General features: G+C 43.3%; 1 protein-coding gene across 2 annotated transcripts in view; it reads left to right on the top strand.

Annotated features, from left to right (window-relative positions):
* STX1A (syntaxin 1A) overlaps nucleotides 1-20308 on the top strand; it is a 32062-nt gene extending 11754 nt beyond the window's left edge. Inside the window, exons 3-9 of one of the 2 annotated variants that reach the window (XM_032216538.1) lie at nucleotides 4652-4726; nucleotides 6808-6881; nucleotides 7890-7998; nucleotides 10134-10207; nucleotides 11140-11277; nucleotides 17718-17828; nucleotides 20077-20308. In XM_032216538.1, the coding sequence (XP_032072429.1) occupies nucleotides 4652-4726; nucleotides 6808-6881; nucleotides 7890-7998; nucleotides 10134-10207; nucleotides 11140-11277; nucleotides 17718-17828; nucleotides 20077-20154 (659 nt within the window). In that variant the 3' untranslated portion in view covers nucleotides 20155-20308. Of the gene's footprint in view, nucleotides 1-4651; nucleotides 4727-6807; nucleotides 6882-7889; nucleotides 7999-10133; nucleotides 10208-11139; nucleotides 11278-17717; nucleotides 17829-20076 lie in introns of those variants that run through there. The other variant, XM_032216537.1, reaches the window with a different exon arrangement.
* The last annotated feature ends 1198 nt before the right edge of the window (nucleotides 20309-21506 follow it).

Below are 21506 nucleotides of genomic sequence, written 5' to 3'. Positions count from 1 at the left end.
GCTCTTTTGCCTTATCTTTTTCATTTTACCATAATAATTCTTATATCACTTCATAATAAATAACCTTGTGAATTGTTCATTTTATTTTTAGTTATTGTCCTGGCAAAAAATAGATATATTTAGCTATTTTCCCTAAGCAGGATGAGGCAGTTTTGGTACCCAGCCTTCCATTTTTAAATAATATCAGCATTCTATTAATATTTGCTACATATTAATAAAACATTTTGTGTACTGTGAACCACATGGAAGGGAATAATGACATTTTGATCTCCATTAAATGGATAGGCGTGATTTGGGAAGAGAACTTTAAAAAGAGATTTAGGTGTGAGGGCTTCTTTCTATTTTTGCAATTTTAAGTAGTCCAAGTGGATTTTAATGAATATTTTGGTTTTGTTTCTTGTTGAAAATTGTGAACTGTTCTGTCAGTGTTTAGTAATTTGCTGCTGAATTTCAACAACATAGTTCAGGGAGTAAGAGCTTCGGGAAACTCAGAAATTAAGGATCAGGTACAGAATAACTTCCTGTATTGTAGACATAGATACCAATAAAAGAGAATATTTGTGGCTCAAGACTGAACTGTGGGATCTTTGATACTCTCTGAGCTTTGATGTTTTCTTGCCGACGTTTTGTTACTCAATTGCAAAAAAATAAAATAAAAATAAAAACACCAACCAAGCTCAGAGAGAACCAAGAACCTTCCCCCCCCCCAAAGAAATAAATGTAAGAAGCAGAAATTCAAAGCTAAGTACTGCATTTTATTACAAACTCACATGTTGTCTTAGATCAGTAATCTGGAGTACCTTTTCCAATTAAAACTATTTATTAAAATGCATAAGCTTTTGCAACTCATGAAAGCTTATGCCTTTATAGTAAAATTTAGTAAAATGGAAAAGGGGCTATCAGTCTCCCGATTTATGCCCCATAGACTAATAACACAGCTTTTCTACACGGTTCATAATTTACCAATTTTTCTGTCATTGCAAGTAAAGGCCATGAATAAGCTTAGCAAATGCATCGCCTCTTTAGAAAGCTGTTCTGGACAAGCTACAAAATCCCTGTGGATAAAGACGTTAAAAAAACTTCAAGCTTGTGGGCTTCAGCCTATCTCAGATGTTTCACTCGAGTTCTTCACATGCTGATGATGATACATCTATGCCCATGATGGCGAACCTGTGGCATGCAGAGCTATATTTGCTGACACACCAGCCGTCAGCTCCGGGGTACATGCGTGCAGTGGCCAACTGATTTTTCACCCTCCCAGAGGGCCCAGGAAGGCAGTTTTTGCCCTCCTCAGGCTTCAGGGAAGCCTCTGGAGGCTGGGGAGGGCATAAAATGTCCTCAATGGGCCAACTGGAAGTTTGGGAACAAACTTCTGGTTGGGCCATTGAGGCCGTTTTTCGCCCTCCTCAGGCTTCAGGAAAGCCTCAGGAGCCTGGGGAAGGGTCATGCGCACATGCGTGGGGTGGTGGTTGTGCATGCATCCATGGGGAGGGTCGTATGCGCAGATGAGCGGGGTGGATTTAATTGGTATAGGTGCGCGCAATTTTGGCACGCCATAAGAAAAGGGTTCGCCATCACTGATCTATGCCATGGATTGGGACTGCATTAACTAAAAAATTAGGTAGTTATTCGGTTGTCCCACCTAATCCAGAAAATGGAACGCTGGTCTGTCATGACAAATGATGCAGTACATGATTTGAGTTTGTCCGGAGAAGAGCTGTGTGATTCTGAGAGACGCTGGGCTTTCGCTGTGTTCTCTTTGCATCCTTGAGGCCAATCTCTTCTGCTCTTGCCAGTGTTGCTTGGTTACACTGGCAGCATTTAGAGCTCCAGGTGACAAAAATTATCTCATGGGGGGTGATGAGGGAAACACAGTTGCACCTGCCGCTTTCTGTGCCAAGCCGTATTAGTTGTGATCAACATGAAGGTAGCGACAATCAGCCGGGAGATTGCAGAGAAGGAGCACCAAAAGGACTGTCCGTCTTCTGCAAGGAGGCCTTGGAAGGCCATAGGACTTAGGAAAGAAATGATCTAGGATGCTTTCATAAACATGCTAAACGTTAAGCCCTTGGCAACCAATGTATTTGGTAAGGTCACAAACATTCTAAAACCAGAAGGAGAAGAAGAAATGTATTATGGTATAAAGATGATGGTTTGGTTAACACAGCAATTGAATTGAATTGAATTTATTGCACTTATATGCCGCCCTTTTCCCCAAAGGGGACTCAGGGCGGCTCACAATCCAAGTCAAGGGAAGGGGTACAGATAAGGGATAAAAAAGACGAACAAAACAATACACAATTTAAAAGCACACAACAACCATACCATTCGAGGAGGGGGGCAAAAGCTCTTTAGCCCCAGGCCTGTCGGAACAGCCAGGTTTTAAGGGCTTTGCGGAAGGCCTGGAGGGTGGTGAGGGTTCGAATCTCCACAGGGAGCTCGTTCCAGAGGGTCGGAGCAGCCACAGAGAAGGCTCTCCTCCGGGTAGTCGCCAGCCAGCATTGGCTGGCGGATGGAATTCGGAGGAGGCCTAATCTGTGGGATCTAATCGGTCTATTGGAGGTAATTGGCAGCAGGCGGTCTCTCAAGTACCCAGGTCCAATACCATGAAGGGCTTTATAAGTGACGACTAGCGCCTTGAAGCGTATCCGAAGACCAATAGGCAGCCAGTGCAGCTCGCGGAGGATAGGTGTTACGTGGGTGAACCGAGGTGCACCCACGATCGCTCGCGCGGCTGCATTCTGGACAAGCTGAAGTCTCCGAATGCTCTTCAAGGGCTGCCCCATGTAGAGCAATGGATTGATCCTCACGGCATGCTGATTCATAAACTGTCACACGGATGGTTTGATTTAATCTAATGTTAGGTGAGCCACCTTAAAAGAGAAAAGGTGAATGACAGATAGTGGAGGTTTATATAAACCTATAAAGATCTCTGTGATGAGTCTCATGTAGAAAAAGTGATTCCCCCTCCCCCGCCTCTTAGTTGGAGATGTTATGGATAAAAATGCATAATTTACAGAATTTATACTGCAGGATGTGATGGCCACTGACACTAGATGACAGGTATGTTACATTGATGGGGCTAGACAACACTTCTTTTTTAAAAATAAAGAATGTGAATGAATCTCCAGGAGCTGTGGATTTTAGGTCGTGGTGACATTTGAAGGGGGGTTGGTTGGGAACATTTCGGGAATTGAAGAATTTAGGTAACTTACAAGGGGGAAGTAAGGACACTAAATCTTGCTTAGTTTTAAGCCACCCATTTTGTAAGTTAATATCTTCTTTAGAAAGGAAAACCAGGATCGATTTTGGAGAGGTGTCTCAAAGAGAAAACGGATGCGGTTCATTTTGTCCTCTGTTTGTCTATAATAGCCAAAAAAGATTTCAAATGGAGAGGAGATAAGAAACTCAGCTTCTGCAGGATGTCGGGCCTGGAAGCCATCTTTCACATTGGGCCCTCAGGCCAGCCACATGTAATGCTGTGGGAAATTGGGAGGGCAGATTATATGGAGTGTGTGAGATGTAGTCAAAATATCATTCCTTTCTCAGAGAGTCAAGGATGTCTTGCCCTGCAGGTGAAGTGGTGTGACTGGGAGGCATCACCAGTTGGGACGGTGCCTGATTGGACCATGTGATAAACAGACATGTGGGTGCTGGGCAGGGACTTGAACTTTCTTTTGGGTGGGGAAAACCTGGAAGCTTTCAGATTTGGGTTTTCTCAGATGTGCCAATATGACATCTCTAATAAAATGGAACTTTGAGGAAACTCAGGCCTCAGAGTCTTCTTTCATTAGGGGGTGTTACTTGGAAACCTGACACAGGTTTTTTCCCAGAGCTCTTCATAAACTGTACAACAGACAACGGTAAGGCAAATGTGTTCATTAGACTGTCAGTATTTAAATTTTGATTGCAAGCTCTTTGGTATTTTCCTTGCTTATGTTGCAGTGTAAATGGTATAAACTTTGGTAATATTAGAATAATAAAATTATTTAACACACAGTATCTGTGTTACTGTCGTAGGGCGTGTCAAATTTTTCAGCTTTCTAAGCATTAGGGGTGCTCAAAAGTCTTACAAGCCTTGTGGATTGTAAAGATATTTTGGTTACTTTAATATAACTTAGATGTGCTTGGTAAGTAACTACATGAATATCATAACTTTTTAACATTTTGATTCATTTGTGCCAGGGACAATTCTGTTTATTGACAGATTACTCAAATGTATATGATGCTTACTTATACGAAGGAATCTTACAACGTACAGAGCTTAAAACAGCCATATAAATAATAGACCATTATAACAGAGTCGGTTGCTAAATGACATCTTGTCTGATTGCTCTACGGAAGATGACTCTCTTCACCAGTTCCTGAAAGACAAAAGGATAGATGCCAGTCTAACTTGTGGGGGCATCCAGAGTGAGGGGAGGGGTACCCATGGAAATGTCTGCAATGCCTTTCTTCTCTATTCCGTCGCTCTTGAACCATGTTTTGGGCCATAAGGATGGAACGGCTTGGTGACATTTATTACATTAACCAGTTACAAATAGGTTCCTTCTAAAGCCCAGCGAAATAGAAAAAGCCAAAATATATGCGTATGGATGTGTGTGCATGTGTGTTTCTGTCCATGTCACCAATTTCAGTATTTCCCTTCTAGAAACCAAGGAGGAGCTGGAGGATCTGATGTCTGATATCAAGAAAACGGCCAACAAAGTGCGCTCCAAGCTAAAGAGTTGAGTATCTGCTGTAGGTGTAAGGAGAGAGACAGGCACTCCTGGCATGACTGAAGTTGGGATCGTTTTGGGGCTTCCAAGTCTCTCCCTGATTTGATATAATGGATAATGACATGGCACACACTTGAAGAGGCACCGGCCGGCTGTGCTTGGATCTGCTCACAGAGACATTCCGCCTGAAAGTTACTTCCTTAGTGCGAAGAAATGCCAGGGTCCAAGGGGAGAAACTAAGAAAACATGGAAAGGAAAGGCTGAAATGATGGCAACAGTGGCGATAGGAACTCAGTGGTAATAGGGCAGTGATGGAGAACCTTTTAGGCACTTGAGTGCCCAAAGTAAGTGCATGCACTCAAACTGGAAGGCATGGGCGCAGGCACATGCACCCACTGATCATGCACAGCAAAGACCTGAAAATCAGCTGGCTAGTGGGGGAGGCGCATGGACATGCATGGCAGAGACCCGAAACAGAGCTGGGGCGATGCCACACATGCCCACAGAGAGGGTTCTGCGTGACACCTCTGGCACACGTGCCATAGGTTTGCCACCACTGCGATAGGGACTCAGGAACAGATTAGGGATTGCCACTCCTAAACTGGGAGGGTGGCCCCAACAGATCCCAGAGACGACATCAATGCTGTCTCTCCAGAAGAATGCAGTGCTGGGAGCAGCTAAGATACTGTGCAGAATCCTCGAACTTCCAGGCCTCTGGTAGAGGACCCACAATTGAGGAAGGTACATATCACCCATCAGTGTAAGAAGGGAGCATGTACCTCTTAAATAGATTGACGTGCCTCCTCAGTAGACGTCACAAGCTCACTTCCCAAAACAAGGAGTAATTGATCAACAGTTCATGAAGTCTCAAGTTCGAATATCTTCATTGTAGGAGCTCACTAAATGATTGTGAATTCTTTGTTCTTTGCAGAGCCAATCTATCTGAGAGCTTGACAAAGTTGTTACAGAATTGAAAGCTCTAAGCATACATTCTCTGCTTGTATCACCGCCACATGTATTTTTTGTGTGTGTTTGTGCAAGTGATCCACGAGTAATGATAAAGGATGCTAAAGGGTCCCACATGGGAAAAAAATTCTCACTTTTTTCACTCTGGAGCTTCTAATCTTTTCATGAAAAATTTTAAAGCACTTTCCATTGTACTTGGGGGAAATCTTTGAATCAAGCTGATTGCAAGGAAACTCCCTTCCCTGCAGAGATGGTATTCAGCCTGTTCTCTCCAGTTCGGGCGAACTCCACCCACCCACCCTGACATAATGCGCAAGCATTGCTTGCGCAAAAGGCAGTGTGCATGTGTGCGGACAAGGCGTGTGCACTTACATTTGCTAACCGGTAGGGAAAGTAAGTGAATCCCACCTCTGCTTCCCACCAAGCTATTAGAAGATATATTTTCTTTAAAAAACAGTTATGTATGTGAGTATTAGGGTTCACCTTTGCTGGCCGAGATTTTGATTTTTTTAAAAATAAGGTAAAGGTTCCCCTCGCACATATGTGCTAGTCCTTCCTGACTCTAAGGGGTGGTGCTCATCTCTGTTTCAAAGCCAAAGAGCCAGCGCTGTCCGAAGATGTCTTTGTGGTCATGTGGCCGGCATGACACAACGCCAAACGTGCACGGAGCGCTATTACCTTCCCACCAAAGGTGGTTCCTATTTTTCTACTTGCATTTTTACATGCTTTCGAACTGCTAGGTTGGCAGAAGCTGGGACGGGAGCTCACTCCATTAGGTGGTGCTAGGAATTCGAACCGCCAAATTGCTGACCTTTCTGATCGACAAGCTCAGTGTCTTAGCCACTGAGCCACCCCATTGCTTTTTAAAAAAAATACAAACAAATCACTGCAATCACTCCAATGAAGCCTACAGGTGATAACTTGCCAGGTGCAAGTTTTAAAAAAATGGGTCATTTATAGTTGGTTGGTTCCTTCTCTTCTGGGGAGTTATTTTTAGTCCAGTCTGAAATGGATGTTCAGCAGGCAGAGAAGGAGAGACAGAGACTGAGACCATCTGTTTACCCTGTAATGTGCTTTTTCTTCCCTCTCTCAAAATAGGTTCTACTTTTCTGCTTTTTCTTAGGTATTGAACAGAGTATTGAACAAGAGGAAGGGCTGAACAGATCATCAGCGGACTTGAGAATAAGGAAAACGCAAGTGGGTCCATTTCTAAAAAGCCATGTTGCCTATCAGTTCAGAGGTTTTCATGCACAGAATAACCAGGGTGGTCAAATGGTAGATTACTTTTAAAAATCCTATAGCTTTTGAAAATGGCTCCACCTCCTTCTCAATATCTACAGCAGTGGTTGGCATTTATTGGGGGGGGGGGGGGGCGGTATGCCATTGTATGATATTCATGTTGGCTAGAATGTCTCCCATGACACATAGTCTGTACTGATGCCCAAAACTTAAGACCTGCTGGGAAAGACAGTGTGCTTTACATTCCTATCCTCTTCTAAATGGGCTAAAGGGACTTATCTTTGCAAAGAACAAAGTCACATCCAATCCTCCAGAGATTGTCCAAGCCTGATTTACATCATCATTTGACCTTTCTGAAACCAAGCAAGTGGATGATACTCTGTGGAAGGTAAATAAGGAAATTACAGGGACACCATTGCCTGTTCCATAATCCTATGTTCCATAATCCCCAAATACAGCGTTGATGAGACAGTGAAATATGGGCTATTGAATGTTTTGGGGGATTCAGCTTTTTCTCTCTTTCTTCCATATATTCCAAGAATCTATAAAATAGACCAAGTGGGTCTTCATGTAGATTAGTATTGTCTAGCCATGTGGCTTCAAGAAGCCCATAAACAGGCAGCAGAGCTGTTTATTTGATAATATACATTTATTTGATATAAGGTATACATGAGAGGTCCACCCAGCATTCTCAGTTAGCACTGATTGGTAAGCATCTCATTTCTCACAGGTTTGTTACATCCTCTTTTCAATCCATTGGCCATGATCTCTTCGTCCATAAATTCCATGGGTTCAACATAGTATCAAAGAGCATTTTCAACATAGTATCAAAGAGCATTTTCTTTGTAAATTTATAAATGGAAGAAAATAGGATTTTTACAGAAGCTTGTGGATGTATAAGCCAGCAGCACACATATTTTTCAGAAATATTCTGTTGTAATTTTGCTTTCCCACTCCCGCCCCCAGCATTCCACTTTATCACGGAAGTTTGTGGAGGTGATGTCAGAATATAATACAACCCAGACTGATTACCGGGAGCGCTGTAAAGGGAGAATCCAAAGACAGCTGGAAATCAGTGAGTGCCTTCCTTATTAGCCCTTTTCACTGAGATTATCATGTGTTTGTTCATCCATTTCTTACAGAAAATGGTGCAGTCCTCTGTTTTTCTTGTTTGCCTATTTTCACAATTCATTTTAATTGTGATATCAGTATTTTTCTTGTGGTCAGGTTGTTGTTGAAGCATTCAGAACTACTGTACATATAGTTAAAAGCTTCCTGTTCAAGTTTGAGAAAGAGCATCTATTCAATTTATATTTTCCCATTTTCCACTAAAAGTTCTGTAAAAGCAAATTAATGAAACCCATTTGTGTTCTTTAAGGCAAAGTTCACATTCCTAATTTCTTATTAGCATTTTTTTATAGTAAAAAGCCTATTTTGTTATAAAAGAAAGATCCTAAACAATAATTAAAGGCACATTCCCATAGCCAGAGAATCAGAACAGATTAATTTAGCTGTGATGCAGTTCATACTCAGACAGGACAATATAGTGGATTTTGAACTTATTCAGATTTCTATTGTAACCATTGGCATGAAGGGAGATATTATTGAAATCTTGTCCTGGATTCCTAGTGGGATAAAAGTGGCACAGTGGTTAGAATGTGGTACTGCAGGATACTTCTGCTGACTGCCGGCAGCCAGCAGTTTGGCAGATTGAATCTCACGAGGCTGAAGGTTGACTCAGCTGTCCATCCTTCTGAGGTCGGTAAAATGAGGACCCAGATGGTTGTGGGCAATACGCTGACTCTGTAAACCACTTAGAGAGGACTGTAAAAGCACTGTGAAGTGGTATATAAGTTGTCTCTCCAGTGAATGATACTGTTCCTAAGAGAACTGGTCTATGACTTTAGGGTCCTATTGGAGTCCCAGCTGCTGCTACTTGCAGGGCATGGTTAAGAGGCCCTTGCGCAGATAAACTGGTGCCAGTCCTGATATTACCAGTAGTGAAAAGACCCAGGTCTGGTTTCAATGTACATCACCATTCCTCTACATAGGACTGCTTTGGAGATAAATGTCATCAACCTTTGTGATAATTGATTGACATTTTTTTGCTATTATGTTTTTGTAGAATGACTGTTGTTTAGAGTTATTACTGTGGGCATTTTAATTTCCTAATACATTTTTCCAGGAATCTGGAAAAAATGGGCAACATATGACCTAATAAATAAAATGCTGGATGTGATTGGGAAATACCAATTTAGATAAGTGTTTTTCCAACTTTGCCATTTTAAGATGTGTGGACTTCATTTCCTAGAATTCCTCAACCCACATGCTAAATTGGAAGCCTGATGTAGACCATACAAATCACAAGTACTCTTTGCCCTTTCTCAGTTTCCACTATGCATCCATGGAGTACCTGGGCCAATTGCAGGCTGGAGCAAGCAAAGTTCCTTTCCTTTCCTATTTATCACAACACGCCTAGTGTAAGAGATGAGAGCTGGAAAAGAGGCTATCAAGTGGCCCCCTGCCTCTTCTGTTTGGAGGCTGTCTCTGACAAAATGTACCGAGCTGCAGAAGAACATGTGGTGCCTTAAGGTCTGCTCTGTCCAGGTGGCTTTTTCAACATGAAAGGAGGAGAGAGTAGATAACTATCAAAAAGCAGAAGGGGCAGCAACGTGTATTGGGAAAAAATAGAAGTCTTGAGTGGAAGAGATTAGGAATTAGGGGGGAAAAAGCTGCTTGCAGATATAATGAGTAGGAAGGGAGGATTGTGTAATGAGTATGCTTTCATTATGCCAAGGAATGATGGGGAACAAGGAAATTTGCATCACTATGTCACATTACGGCCCTGCTTTTCTTTAAAAAAAATGAAATTTGAAATTTTGATTCTATATGCACTATCACTTCCTATTAAGGGATACGTACTGCCTAAATCTTGCCAACCAGTTTTGATCAATTTTATAGTATGTCTGTCTGAGCAAGCTGTGTTAACTGAGCTAAGGTTCATATCGATATATTGGTGTGGGCTGTTGGGCTTAGTTCTGAGTTCTCTGCTGAATGTTGGAGAGGTCGGAAAGGGTAACAGAGGCAGGTTATGAGAATCATCTGAAAGGATCCGAGGAAGAAATACGGACAAAGTTTTGGACTATTGGAGGCTGGGAAGGAAAGATAGATTCTATTGTTCAACCAGTAACTTCTTAATATCATTTGCAGCTGGCAGGACCACCACCAGTGAAGAACTGGAGGACATGCTGGAGAGTGGGAATCCAGCTATCTTCTCCTCTGGGGTAAGCAGACTCTCCCTTGGCCTTGGGATTTGGCCAGTCTTTTCTTTGTCCACACTGCTGGGAGTAGACCCAAAGGTGCCATTTCAAAAGGCAGCTGGACAACCTCACCGTTCAAGAAAGAAGAGCAGTGACATCCCTAGGAAGAGACCCAAACATCATCATCTTGCTGGCTAATAAATGAAGAGATGCACAGTTATCCTGAACACAGATGACTAAATGCTAACATAGACGCTCTTCTAAAGGGCCCTGCTACATGTGAGACTCTGAAGAGAGATCCTACTAGCAGTTATAAGAAAAAGGTCATTGATTTCCTGCAACAACTAATGCAGGACAAAGCTATTGACAAACCACAATACTACTGCCTTTACCTTAGGAAAGCTACTCTGTGCATAGGTGGACTCCCCAAAATCCACAAAGAGGGAACTCCACTTGGACTGTTTGTGAGCAGCATCAACTCCATCACCTAAAAACAAAATTCAGTTGCCTTTTGAAAAGGCACAACCATGGGATAACCATGGACCTGGATGACGGAGACTCTCCATAGACTCTACTGTCAGAGAGTTTAGCAGTGCCATGTTTGAGTCCTTACAATAGCAATAGCACTTAGACTGTTATACCACTCCATAATGCTTTATAGCAGTGGTCCCCAACAGGGGTAGTATTCACTTACTTTCCCTACCGGTTCACAAATGTGAGTGTGCATGGTTTTTTCCAAAGAAAGGTTTTTTTTTTTTTCAAAGAAAGTTTTTTTCCAAAGAAAGCCGTAATTTTTTTAGAAACTCAGTTTTTACCAATTTATAAACTTGTTCTAGCCAGCCACAGAAAATCATGAGAATGTGGTCTCCAGAAATATCTACCCAGGTTGGAAAGTCTACCTGGACCATATGCCATTAATGTTCCAATGCTGCCTTTTCGTTTCTTTTTTTTGCTAGATCATCATGGACTCCAACATTACAAAGCAGGCACTGAATGAGATTGAGACACGGCACAGTGAGATCATCAAGCTAGAAAACAGCATCCGTGAGCTTCATGATATGTTCATGGACATGGCCATGTTGGTGGAAAGCCAGGTGAGAGCTGCTGCGGAAGGATGGACTTCTTTACTTATGGCATACCAGGTGGCAACATTTAGTCCTGTGTTGATTAGTCTCCGGTCTGCACTATCCTCTGCTAGAGATACTGCAATGGTACTTTGCACTATAGTTCCTACATTAAATAGAGGGTTGGGATAAATGACTTCGTTAGTTCTATGGCCTGGATTACATAAATAAGATTTCTGTTGATCCAAACTTCCCTATACCACCTTGTTTTGAACATCTTAAGGTTTCATTTCATGACTCGCTTTGTTTACTGTGTTAACTCATTTTTGTTTTCATGTGGTGTATTAAAACATAGACTAACATAACTAAATGCCCCCCAAAAAATCAAAGTTAGAGCTAAACATCTTTTCAATGTTATGCAAAATGCAATTATTTAGCTTTTATCGGACTTGGTTAAGCATGTTGTTCCAATTATGATGGTCCAGTGAGATCAAGTCCACCACATCTGATTTGTTCAACATTTACTGCAGTTTGAGCTTAAAGATTATCCGTAAGAGGGACAAGAGAGAATCCTGACCAAGAGAGAATAAGGAAGAAGCAAAGTGTAGGAATTTGATCCTGCAATTTTTCTTCCATTATTGTGCAAAGCCCTACACAATGTGATCATGCTTTGTATATCATTGTATACTAGTGCTGATAACCCAGCATTGCCCAGGTATTTATTTATAGGAGGAAAATGTCCGGACCAAACATAATTTCTAATGCTGGATTTTCCTCCCTTACCACAGGGAGCCCCCTTGTGGAGTACTGTGAAGCTGTTACCATGGTAACTCCACTGCGCTGTACAGTAGAATCCATTTTAAGGCACAACAGGCTGTATCATAACAGAATTTGAATCCAAAATGTACACTATCACTGTCAAAAGTATTGTGACTTGACACTATGGATATAATTCAGTCCTTTTCATTTCAGAGGCCCAGGCATTCCAGAGTTATGCTGGAACACACACACACACACACACACACACACACACACAAGGGCACACACAGAACCCCCCCCTGCCCCGAGGAGTGTTAGGGGTGTCTTACCCCCACAGTATTTGTTTCCAGAGAGTAAGTCATCTGTGTACCAAGTTTGGTTGAATTTGTGTGCATAATAGCAGGAAGGAATATCTGATAGGGTCTCCTAGCCCAGATAATTCACCCCAGCTCTTCTGTTGTGTAATATCTCAAAAAAATCTCATTAAGAAGAAGCTAATCCAGGAATAGAGACAATACCAAATTGGGCCAGAGGCTCAGAGAATGGAAGACAATGAAACAAAAAACAGTTGCAAACAAGTCTTTTGAAATGTATAAAGTCCTAGGGAGGGGGTCCAAAAAAGTACAATAATGGTATTTGCGGAGGATTGTAAAATTTTCTTCATAAACTCAGAGGTTGAAAAAATGCTTTCTGAATTAGAAAATGCTAATTAAAATAGCTAAATTTAATTAGAACTTAAAATCAACAGCAGCTAAGAAAAGGTAGGAGGCCACGTGAAAAATCTTTGTTCTATACGCAGTTCCTGTGCTGTAAAATAAGTATCTATGTTTCAGACCTTTCTCCAGTTAAAGGGCTGAAACGTAGTTACTCATCTTACAACCCAAGGACTGCCTATCCAAAGACTTTTCAATACAATACAATACAATACAATACAATACAATACAATACAATACAATACAATAGCAGAGTTGGAAGGGACCTTGGAGGTCTTCTAGTCCAACCCCCTGCCTAGGCAGGAAACCCTGTACTGTTTCAGACAAATGGCTATCCAACATCTTCTTAAAGACTTCCAGTGTTGGGGCATTCACAACTTGTGGAGGCAAGTTGTTCTAACTGATTAATTGTTCTAACTATCTGGAAATTTTTCCTCAGTTCTAAGTTGCTTCTCTCCTTGATTAGTTTCACTTGGCCTCTTACCTTTTCTTAGCTGCTGTTGATTTTCTTTAAGGTCTAATTAAATTTAGCTATTTTAATTAGATAAAGTGAAAGTGGTAATCACCTTGCAAAAAGATAGGGCGGTGTCATTTATGATAAATTTGACTCTTATTATTGTGATGCTTTGACAACTTTGCTTTTCCACTTATCCTACCCGTGAGAAACTGTTGTTCTCTTATGACAGTATTGTTATTTCATTTTTCTGAACCATTCCTCCTCCTGAAGGTTTAGAGAAGAACCTAAAGCCAATTTTAGGTAACAAAAGTAGCAATTATTTTAAAAATTACATTAAAACAGGGCTAAATGAAGTTCATTAAAAAAAAAAGGCAAGATAGCCTGTTCCTGGCAGAGTTGTTGTTCTGCAAATGCCTGGGTGGATTGATGTGCTTTTATCTGACCTATACTTATTGAGGACAGAGGTCCATAATTGGGGTGTTGTCGCAGGAAATGCTTTCTCAAAGGTTGGATTGCATTGCAAATGTCTGTCTGTGTTTTTGTTTTAAACATGATCTCCTGGGAAACCTCAGTAATAGAAATGATGTGACATAGTCGATTTCCATATGCCTATCTGTGCAATCCATAGAAAATGAAGCAGAAAGGGGAACTTCGAGCATGGGGCGGTGGGCTACGTTTACAGAAATAGGCAGAGAGGAAAGTGGAGGTACCATCCTTGCCCTTTTAAGGGGTAAAATACACTTGATTCCTGATTGTTTGGCACTGCCTTTCTTCTTACCACTCCTGACCCCCCTCTTTCTATCTCCCACGCTACCATGCATACTCGGATAAAGCTGTTCAGGTATTGGCAGGTAATGCCTATTTTCCCAGAGTTGGGACCATTGCATGTCTATGCTGCATGGCTGCTTCATGATTCTGCATGCCCCTGCAGTATTGTTGGGGAAGGGGAAGGGTGATGGCCAAGTGGCTAGTTTGTCTAGAGCAGATGCTGCAGGAAGGAAGAATAGTTTTGGGTTACAGCATATGTGCTTCATGTAAAAAACTGCAAGACTTGATCTCAGGAATCTGAAAGAGGTGGGCTGGATCCAAGGCCATTGCTTTCAGCTGGACAACATCAGGTTCAAAGACCCAATCTTTCCTTGCATGATGGTCTCCCTCTGGTACTCAGTCTTGCTTGGATTTCTCTTGATAGTTAAACAAACATTGCTAGGCTCATTAAGGTGATCAAGGCCTCACCAAGTTGAGTAATCCTCATCTCCCAGAATAGTCACCCACATGGCCACGGCAGAAAATGTTGAGAATTGGTCCACACATCAGGAGTGGATGTGGGGAAGGCTGCAATTCTAGTATCTTACTCAACCTCAAAGGTTATCAAGGCAGATTGAAAAAGGATCTCAAGTCAGCCAGGCCAAAATCCTGGAAAAACAGAAAGCAGGGGGCCTCCCCTTCAAATGTACTTTTCTGAACAACACCAAAGTCCTAGATACAGTCCCTTGACTTATGGCCACAATTGAACATGGAATCTCAATCATTGAGCCAAGTGGTCATTAGGCGAGACATCACATAACTACTCATGTGACTGATTTACTCAATGACTTAACACGCCCAGATATGATCATTAAACAATTCTGGAAGTCATGAAGCAGATGGAGTCCCAGATAAGGAGTAGAAGGTCCCTGGCAGTGGAAATCCTGCAGAGGGAGGAGAGGCTGTGCTCAGGAGCTGAAAATTCTCCTTGCCAAAATCCAAGCAGGATTTTCAGCTTTTGGGGGAGACACAATCCACATAGCTTGTGCCCTGAGCCTTCCAGGGCCTACCCCACATTCCTGAGGTGCTGCTTACTTTATTGCACTGTCTCTCCATCTCTGCTTGGATTTCAGCTCCCTCTCCTTTCTGTGATCTGGCTGAAAGAGCTGCCTGCCAGAGGATGTCACCTGTGCTCCATGCGCGGGAAAGGATTGCCTTTGTCAGGGTGCAGAAATGGAGCTCAAATCATCAGGATCTGATCTTCACTTCGGCTTCCTGTGGAAGGATCTCATCTGTCCCCCATGTGCAGAAGGAAACTCCTTCCATAAGATGTAGAAATGGAGCTCAAATCACCAGAATCTGAGCGCCATTCGGCATCCCGCCAAAGGAGTTCAGCTCCCCTTGGAAGGCAGCTCATTCAGCCAGCGCCCAGAGATGAGAGGGAGTCATCTTGACATTTGGCAGCAGCTCGCTACCTTCCCTGCCAGCTTTCCCTTTGACTTTCTGGGGAAGCTGGCAGAGAAGATTGCAAGTGGTGATCAAACGATTGCTGAGCACTTGACAGCCAGTCGGAAGATTACCAAGCACCCAGATCGCAATCGCGAGACCATGGGCTGGCGGTGGACATTTTACGAAAAAACTGCTTTACGGGCCATTAAACACCTTTACTGAGGAGCATGTCTTAACTTTGAATATAGTGATTAAATGACTGCTCATGAGTTGAGAACTACTTATAAGTGTTACTTTTACAAGCCTGTCTTGTATGTTTCAATGAGTGCTGCTTTGTGATAAATGTGGGGAGACATTCTCTGCATGCACTTGTGGTTCTTTTCTTCCTGCCTCTTGGTACTGTGTGCTGCCACAGCAGCTGTGCCTTTGTGGTGCTGAGTGCCTTTTATGGAGTAGTATTTTCCTTTCTGTGTGTGTGTGTGTGTTTTATTAGACAATAGAGTAAGACTCTAGAATCTTTGTCTAGGCACTTCCACCCTATAATCATGTGCAGATGAAAACATGGGAAAAGGGAGACCTTCGCCATCCTAGCTTAGGAAAAGCATCTGGGATTCACATTGAAACTATAAATCCTGAATAAATAAAAGAGTCGGAGAGTCTCAAATTCAAATCTGTGCTTCTGCTATCCAGGCGTCTTCAAAGTGAGAACCACATACGATAAAACAACAACAAAAATTTAAAACAATAAAGCCTGAGGTGGACCAAGCAATAATGAATATTAAAATAGTTTTTTTTTTTAATGAATTATTGCTAAAGATTTTTCCTCTGCTGTTGATCCAAACATTTCTATCTTCTAAAGCAGTGATGGCTAATCTTTTTCTCCTCGCATGCCAAAATCTCACTCACGTGTGAGACAGCCTCCCCCCCCCCCCGGTGCGCACGACACCCCTGCGCCCCGTTTTGGGCCTAGTAGGCCTCCCTAAAGTCTCCTGGGACAAAAAATGGGCTACGGGGGTGGGCGCTACACTCCCCCCTGCGCTTCCCCCCTCCTCCCACACATGCATGTGCGACCCCCCCGAATACACTTGCAGCCCCCCGCCTCCCCATGCATGTGCGTGCGTCTCACGCATGCATGGCAGAAACATAAAAATCAGCTGGTCAGCGAGCTGGGCGAGAGCTCGCGTGCCCACAGAGAGGGCTGCATGCACCATAGGTTTGCCATCACGGTTCTGGAGCTTTGTGTGCACCAGCCCATGTGGCATGGCAATGAAGATGTTGGAACAGGAGCAGAGAGTTGTGGATTTGAATCTCTCCTCAAGTACAGAAGTTATCTAGAGGATTTTGGTCTGTTCACTTCTTAGCCCAAACTTTCTGATAAGAGGAGAAAATAGAATGAGGGTGTACTTTATATGACACTTTTGAGTTTCTCTACAAAAGGTGGGTCAAAAATAAAATAAATAAAAAATTTAAAATGAGATAATGATTAACCCGTTTTAAAATACATAACAGAAAAGCTGAAGGCAGAAGAGGGAAAGCAACAGCTTAATGGTCACTTCTGATGCAGTGGCAGGCTGGGTCCAAGTAGAATAACTTGATGGAGCATGTTTTTCGGCTGAATTGAAGAATAGCTCTGATGCTATTTCATTTTGCCATAACCTTTGAGGATAAAAGCTGTTGAGGAACATGTACAGGTAGTCCTCGACTTGCGACCACCGTTGAGCCTAAAATTTCTATTGTTAAGTGAGTTTTGCCCCATTTTATGACATTTCTTGCCCAGGTTGCTAAGTGAACCACTGCAATTGATAAGTTACTAACCTGGCTGTTAAGTGAATCTGGCTCCTCCACTGACTTTGCTAGTCAAAAGGTTGCAAAAGGGGACCACCTGACCCAGGGATGCTAGGTTTAGGTTTATTGGATTTATATGCTACAACGGTCACAAGTATGAACCGGTTGACAAGCATCTGAATTTTGATCACATGATCAGGAGGATCCTGCAAAGGTTGTAACTGCGAAAAATTGTCCTGAGCTACGTTTTTCAGAGCCGTTGTATCTTTGAACGGTCACTGAATGAACTGTTGTAAGTCGGGGACTACCTGTGACATCAAGTATCCCAGTGAGGCCTCAGGATCCTCCCTGCCCCACATCCAGCTCTAAACCCCCAAGTTTCAACCTTGTCATTCTGCTCTCTTTTGTTTCTTCTGTTGACAGGTCTAGCAACTGCCGGGGTGAAGGAGGCTGAAAGCGCCGTTCCCACTCCACGTGGACGTGAGGAAAGAGGTAATAGGGAGAACCTCAGCGTCCCTCAAGCCACGTTTTTTGAAATCTGTGCATCCCCCGTTGTGCAGGGCGAGATGATCGACCGCATTGAATATAATGTGGAACACTCGGTGGACTATGTGGAGAGGGCCGTGTCAGATACCAAAAAAGCTGTAAAGTACCAGAGCAAAGCCCGGAGGGTAAGCACTGGTCGGTGGTCTGTGCAGGAGGAGGGGGGGTATCTTAAGCCATCCTGTGGTGTCCCAGAGATGCAATGGCCGGTGTGGGAAAGTATGGTGGGAAATAAATTTAGACTTGGGCAGAAGCAAGCGTTCTTTTCTCCATATTGTTCAGGTGTGTCAAACTCGATTTCATTGAGGGTCTCATCGGGGTTATGTTTGACCTCAAGGGGTCAGGATGGGCGTGGCCAGCTTGACATCACTCGTGTCGGGGGTGCCTGTGGTGGCCTGAGCACTGTGCCAGCGAAAATGGGCTTCCGAGCTCCGTTTTTGGCTGTGATGGCGGAGGTTGACTGAGGAAACGGAGGTTGGGAGGGCCGCGCACGGCCCTCGTGAGCTCTGTTTCCGGTTGCGATGGCCTCATGAAACCCTCTGCCAGAAAAAACAGAGCTCAGGGGGTCTGGATTCAGCCCTCGCAAGCTGTTTCCGCCAGCAGAAGCACCGGGGGCCTGTCCTTCACTGTTTCCAGGGCAACCCTGTGGGCCAGATCTAAGCATCCTGCAGGCCGGATCTGACCCCCTTGAATTTGACACCCCCAACATTGTTGAACAGCTTTCATTTGCCTTGAAATGCATAGACATAGATTGTGAAACTCACCTGTTCTTCCCTAATCAACAAGCCTTTAGCAGAAGCTCATATGTTAATCCTCCAATTTCTCTCTTGGGTGTTTTCTATTTTATTTAACTGGTCTTAAAAGCTGTCGACCCTTCCCTTCCCATTTGTGGAGCCTTGTTCTCGGTCAACACAAGGGATTGCTGTTGGAAGTGGTCCTCCTTGTGTTGCTTTTCACACACTGCAACTTGGCACCAGCCCTTATTTTTCAACACAGGCAGTTTATTTCTTCACTTTATCATAATGTACATGCTGCCCCGTCCCAAGGACTCTGGGTGGCTCACAATAAGATCAAAAGCAGAACAGTCAGAACAATTAAAATCAATCAAATAAAACCCCATCCTTTAGCCCAGAGATGGGGTACGATGGCTCCTTTATGCCTTGTGCACTTCAACTCCCAAGGATTCCTGAGGCAGCATGGCTGGTTCAGGAATTCTGGGATTTGAAGTCCACAAATCATAAAAGGGCCATTGTTCCCCACCCCTGTTTTAGGCCATAAAACATAAGAGGCTTCCACTCGGTACCCGGCCCAAAGGCCCATTGGAATAGCATAGTCATGGCTGCTTTCTGAAAGGACAGCTGGAAAGGGCCATCCTCACCTTGGGGACTGCCACTAAGGAGTCCTGCTCCCTGTCCTCTTTCCATGGACCTGTCTGAGGAGGGACTAGCCTTGTAGGGGATGGATAGATTATTTCTGTCTCAGACAAGCCTAAAGGTAACAAAAAACTGAACCATAAACCATGAGAAGAGAGCTGCGGTGGCACAGTGGTTAGAATACAGCATTTGTAGGCTAACTCTGCCCAGAGCCAGGAGTTCGATTCCTGACCAGCTCAAGGTTGACTCAGCCTTCCATCCTTCCAGGTTGGTAAAATGAGGACCCAGATTGTTGGGGGCAATAGGCTGAATCTGTAAAGTGCTTAGAGAGGGATGTAAAGCACTTTGAGCACTAAAGTACAAATCTAATTGCTGTTGCTAAGTGCTCTAAACAGACAATAGTCATTATCTTGAACTGGATGGACCCAGAGGTTACCTGCTACAGTCCAGCTCCTGTAAGATTGCTATTCTTCTGCTGTGTCATCATTCATCATCCAGCAGGCAGGGGGCTGAATTTTGGACCAGTATAGCTTCCAAACTGCCTTTTATCTCAGGCCCCTTAGGCTAAATCATCTTAAAGCCAACGGGATTCTTACAATATATTTTAAAGACATTTTCAACGTTGTTGCCATATTCTTCAGCCTAAAGAAAGAATTAAGTCACTGCTTGCACATTTAACAATCAAAAATATATGATAGGAAAGGAAAAAAGAGATGGAGGAGAAAGAAAAAGACTCAGGCTCCATTTCTTTAAGCTAAATAAATCAAATAAAAACAATACCCACCTACCTAAATTCTGGGGTGGGGGGGGGGAAACATAAGAGAAAAGGAACAATGATGAAGGCATGCCACAGATGAGCTGTCTGGAATCAAATCACATCAGGGGGTAGAGCAGTTCCCTGAAACAGCCCTTGCTTCTCTTCTCCCTTTGCTGTAACTTTCTACGCAAGCTCAGGAGCACCTCCCAACTCTGTGTTATTGCTGTTCCTTCCTTTCTCTGGCAGAAGAAGATTATGATTATCATCTGCTGCGTCATTCTGGGAATTGTCATTGCTTCTACTATTGGCGGGATTTTTGGCTAAAAGCCTGCAACCCACCGAGAACATCGCTTATGGGAGTAAGGAGATGAATAGGAGCACCGGAGCCACCTAGCCCACCACCCACTTGGGCCCATCCAAACCCTATAGCCTGGCGGACCAGCACTCTCATCTCTAATGCATGATTATTTGTGTTAACACTATGTGTTAAGTACAGTGTACGTGTTGGGGGAGGGATGGTGCTGGGGGGTGGGTGGGATGGTGGGAAGGCAATGTATGCATGACATGCTCAAGGTTTCGGCAGTTCCACCACCTTTTGACCGCTTCCTGAGGGTCAGGTCTCCTCAAACGGAATCCCCTTCCCCTTCCAGTGAAGTCCTCTTTCTTCTCCCCAAAATAAGAATTTGCTTCGACAGCTATGCACAGTTAATCCAGTCCCTGCCCCAGCGGGGACAAGGTCTGGTCACCAGAACTGTGTCCTCTGCGCGGCTGCTTGTAAGAGGTAGGGGAGCCTCTTTGGCAATAGCTGTTAGCTCCAACCAGGCCAGTCTTCCTCTTTTTCTAGCCATGGCCAAGGACCTCCTTGTAGTGTTGCAGGCCTTTTCATCTAGAGTATTCTGTATTTGTTTTTAATTCTGCAGCTGCCCAGCCAGGAGTAAGAGATGGGTATTGGCCCACTAGGCTTAAATCTGTGTCTTCCACAGTTCTGCCCTGAGCACCATTTCTGTTCAGCGGAAACCTCACCTCTTTTCAATTTCTGAAGAACCAGCACCAGGCGTCTTTTCCCTTGCCTTCCTGTAAGCAAAATGTAATGGATTTCTTTAAAATGTCCTTCAAGGTTTGTTTACTTTTTTTTTTAAAAAAAAAAGCAGAAAGGTGACCTGCAAACATGAAATTAGGACAAAACCTCTAATAATTACTTCTAAACAACCAGCTCAATTGGAGGAGACAAAGGTGAGCTTCACCACATCCAATTAGGTCTTCTGGATGTGTTAACCAAGGGCTGGTGGATGATGAAATGGGAATTTAGCATTGCATATTTTGGAAATGTGTTCCACACAAGTTGCAGCCCCTCCATCACACAACACAACAAATCTTGAGTTTAAAATATTATGAGAAGCAGCTTTATATGGAGGGCCTATTAAAATGTTTGTGACACTAATGTGTCCAAGGCGTTCCATAGCCCTTACCAGACTTTGTGTCCCATTTTTTTAAAAAAATGTTTTATTTCAAAGTTGGCTTTTTGGTCCTTATACTGTTAGAAAATAAAATGGTGGCTGCCAAAAAGCAGGTGAAAGTTATTCAGGCTGGTAACTAAACCTTTTAACAATTGAATTGGAAAGTAAATAGAATTCCCACTCATTTGCCCTCTGGTAAATGGGTACTTTGTGACTGGG

Source organism: Thamnophis elegans, chromosome 4, assembly GCF_009769535.1.
Source record: "Thamnophis elegans isolate rThaEle1 chromosome 4, rThaEle1.pri, whole genome shotgun sequence".
NCBI classification, from domain to species: Eukaryota; Metazoa; Chordata; class Lepidosauria; order Squamata; family Colubridae; genus Thamnophis; species Thamnophis elegans.
This window is presented reverse-complemented; position numbering and strand designations above follow the sequence as displayed.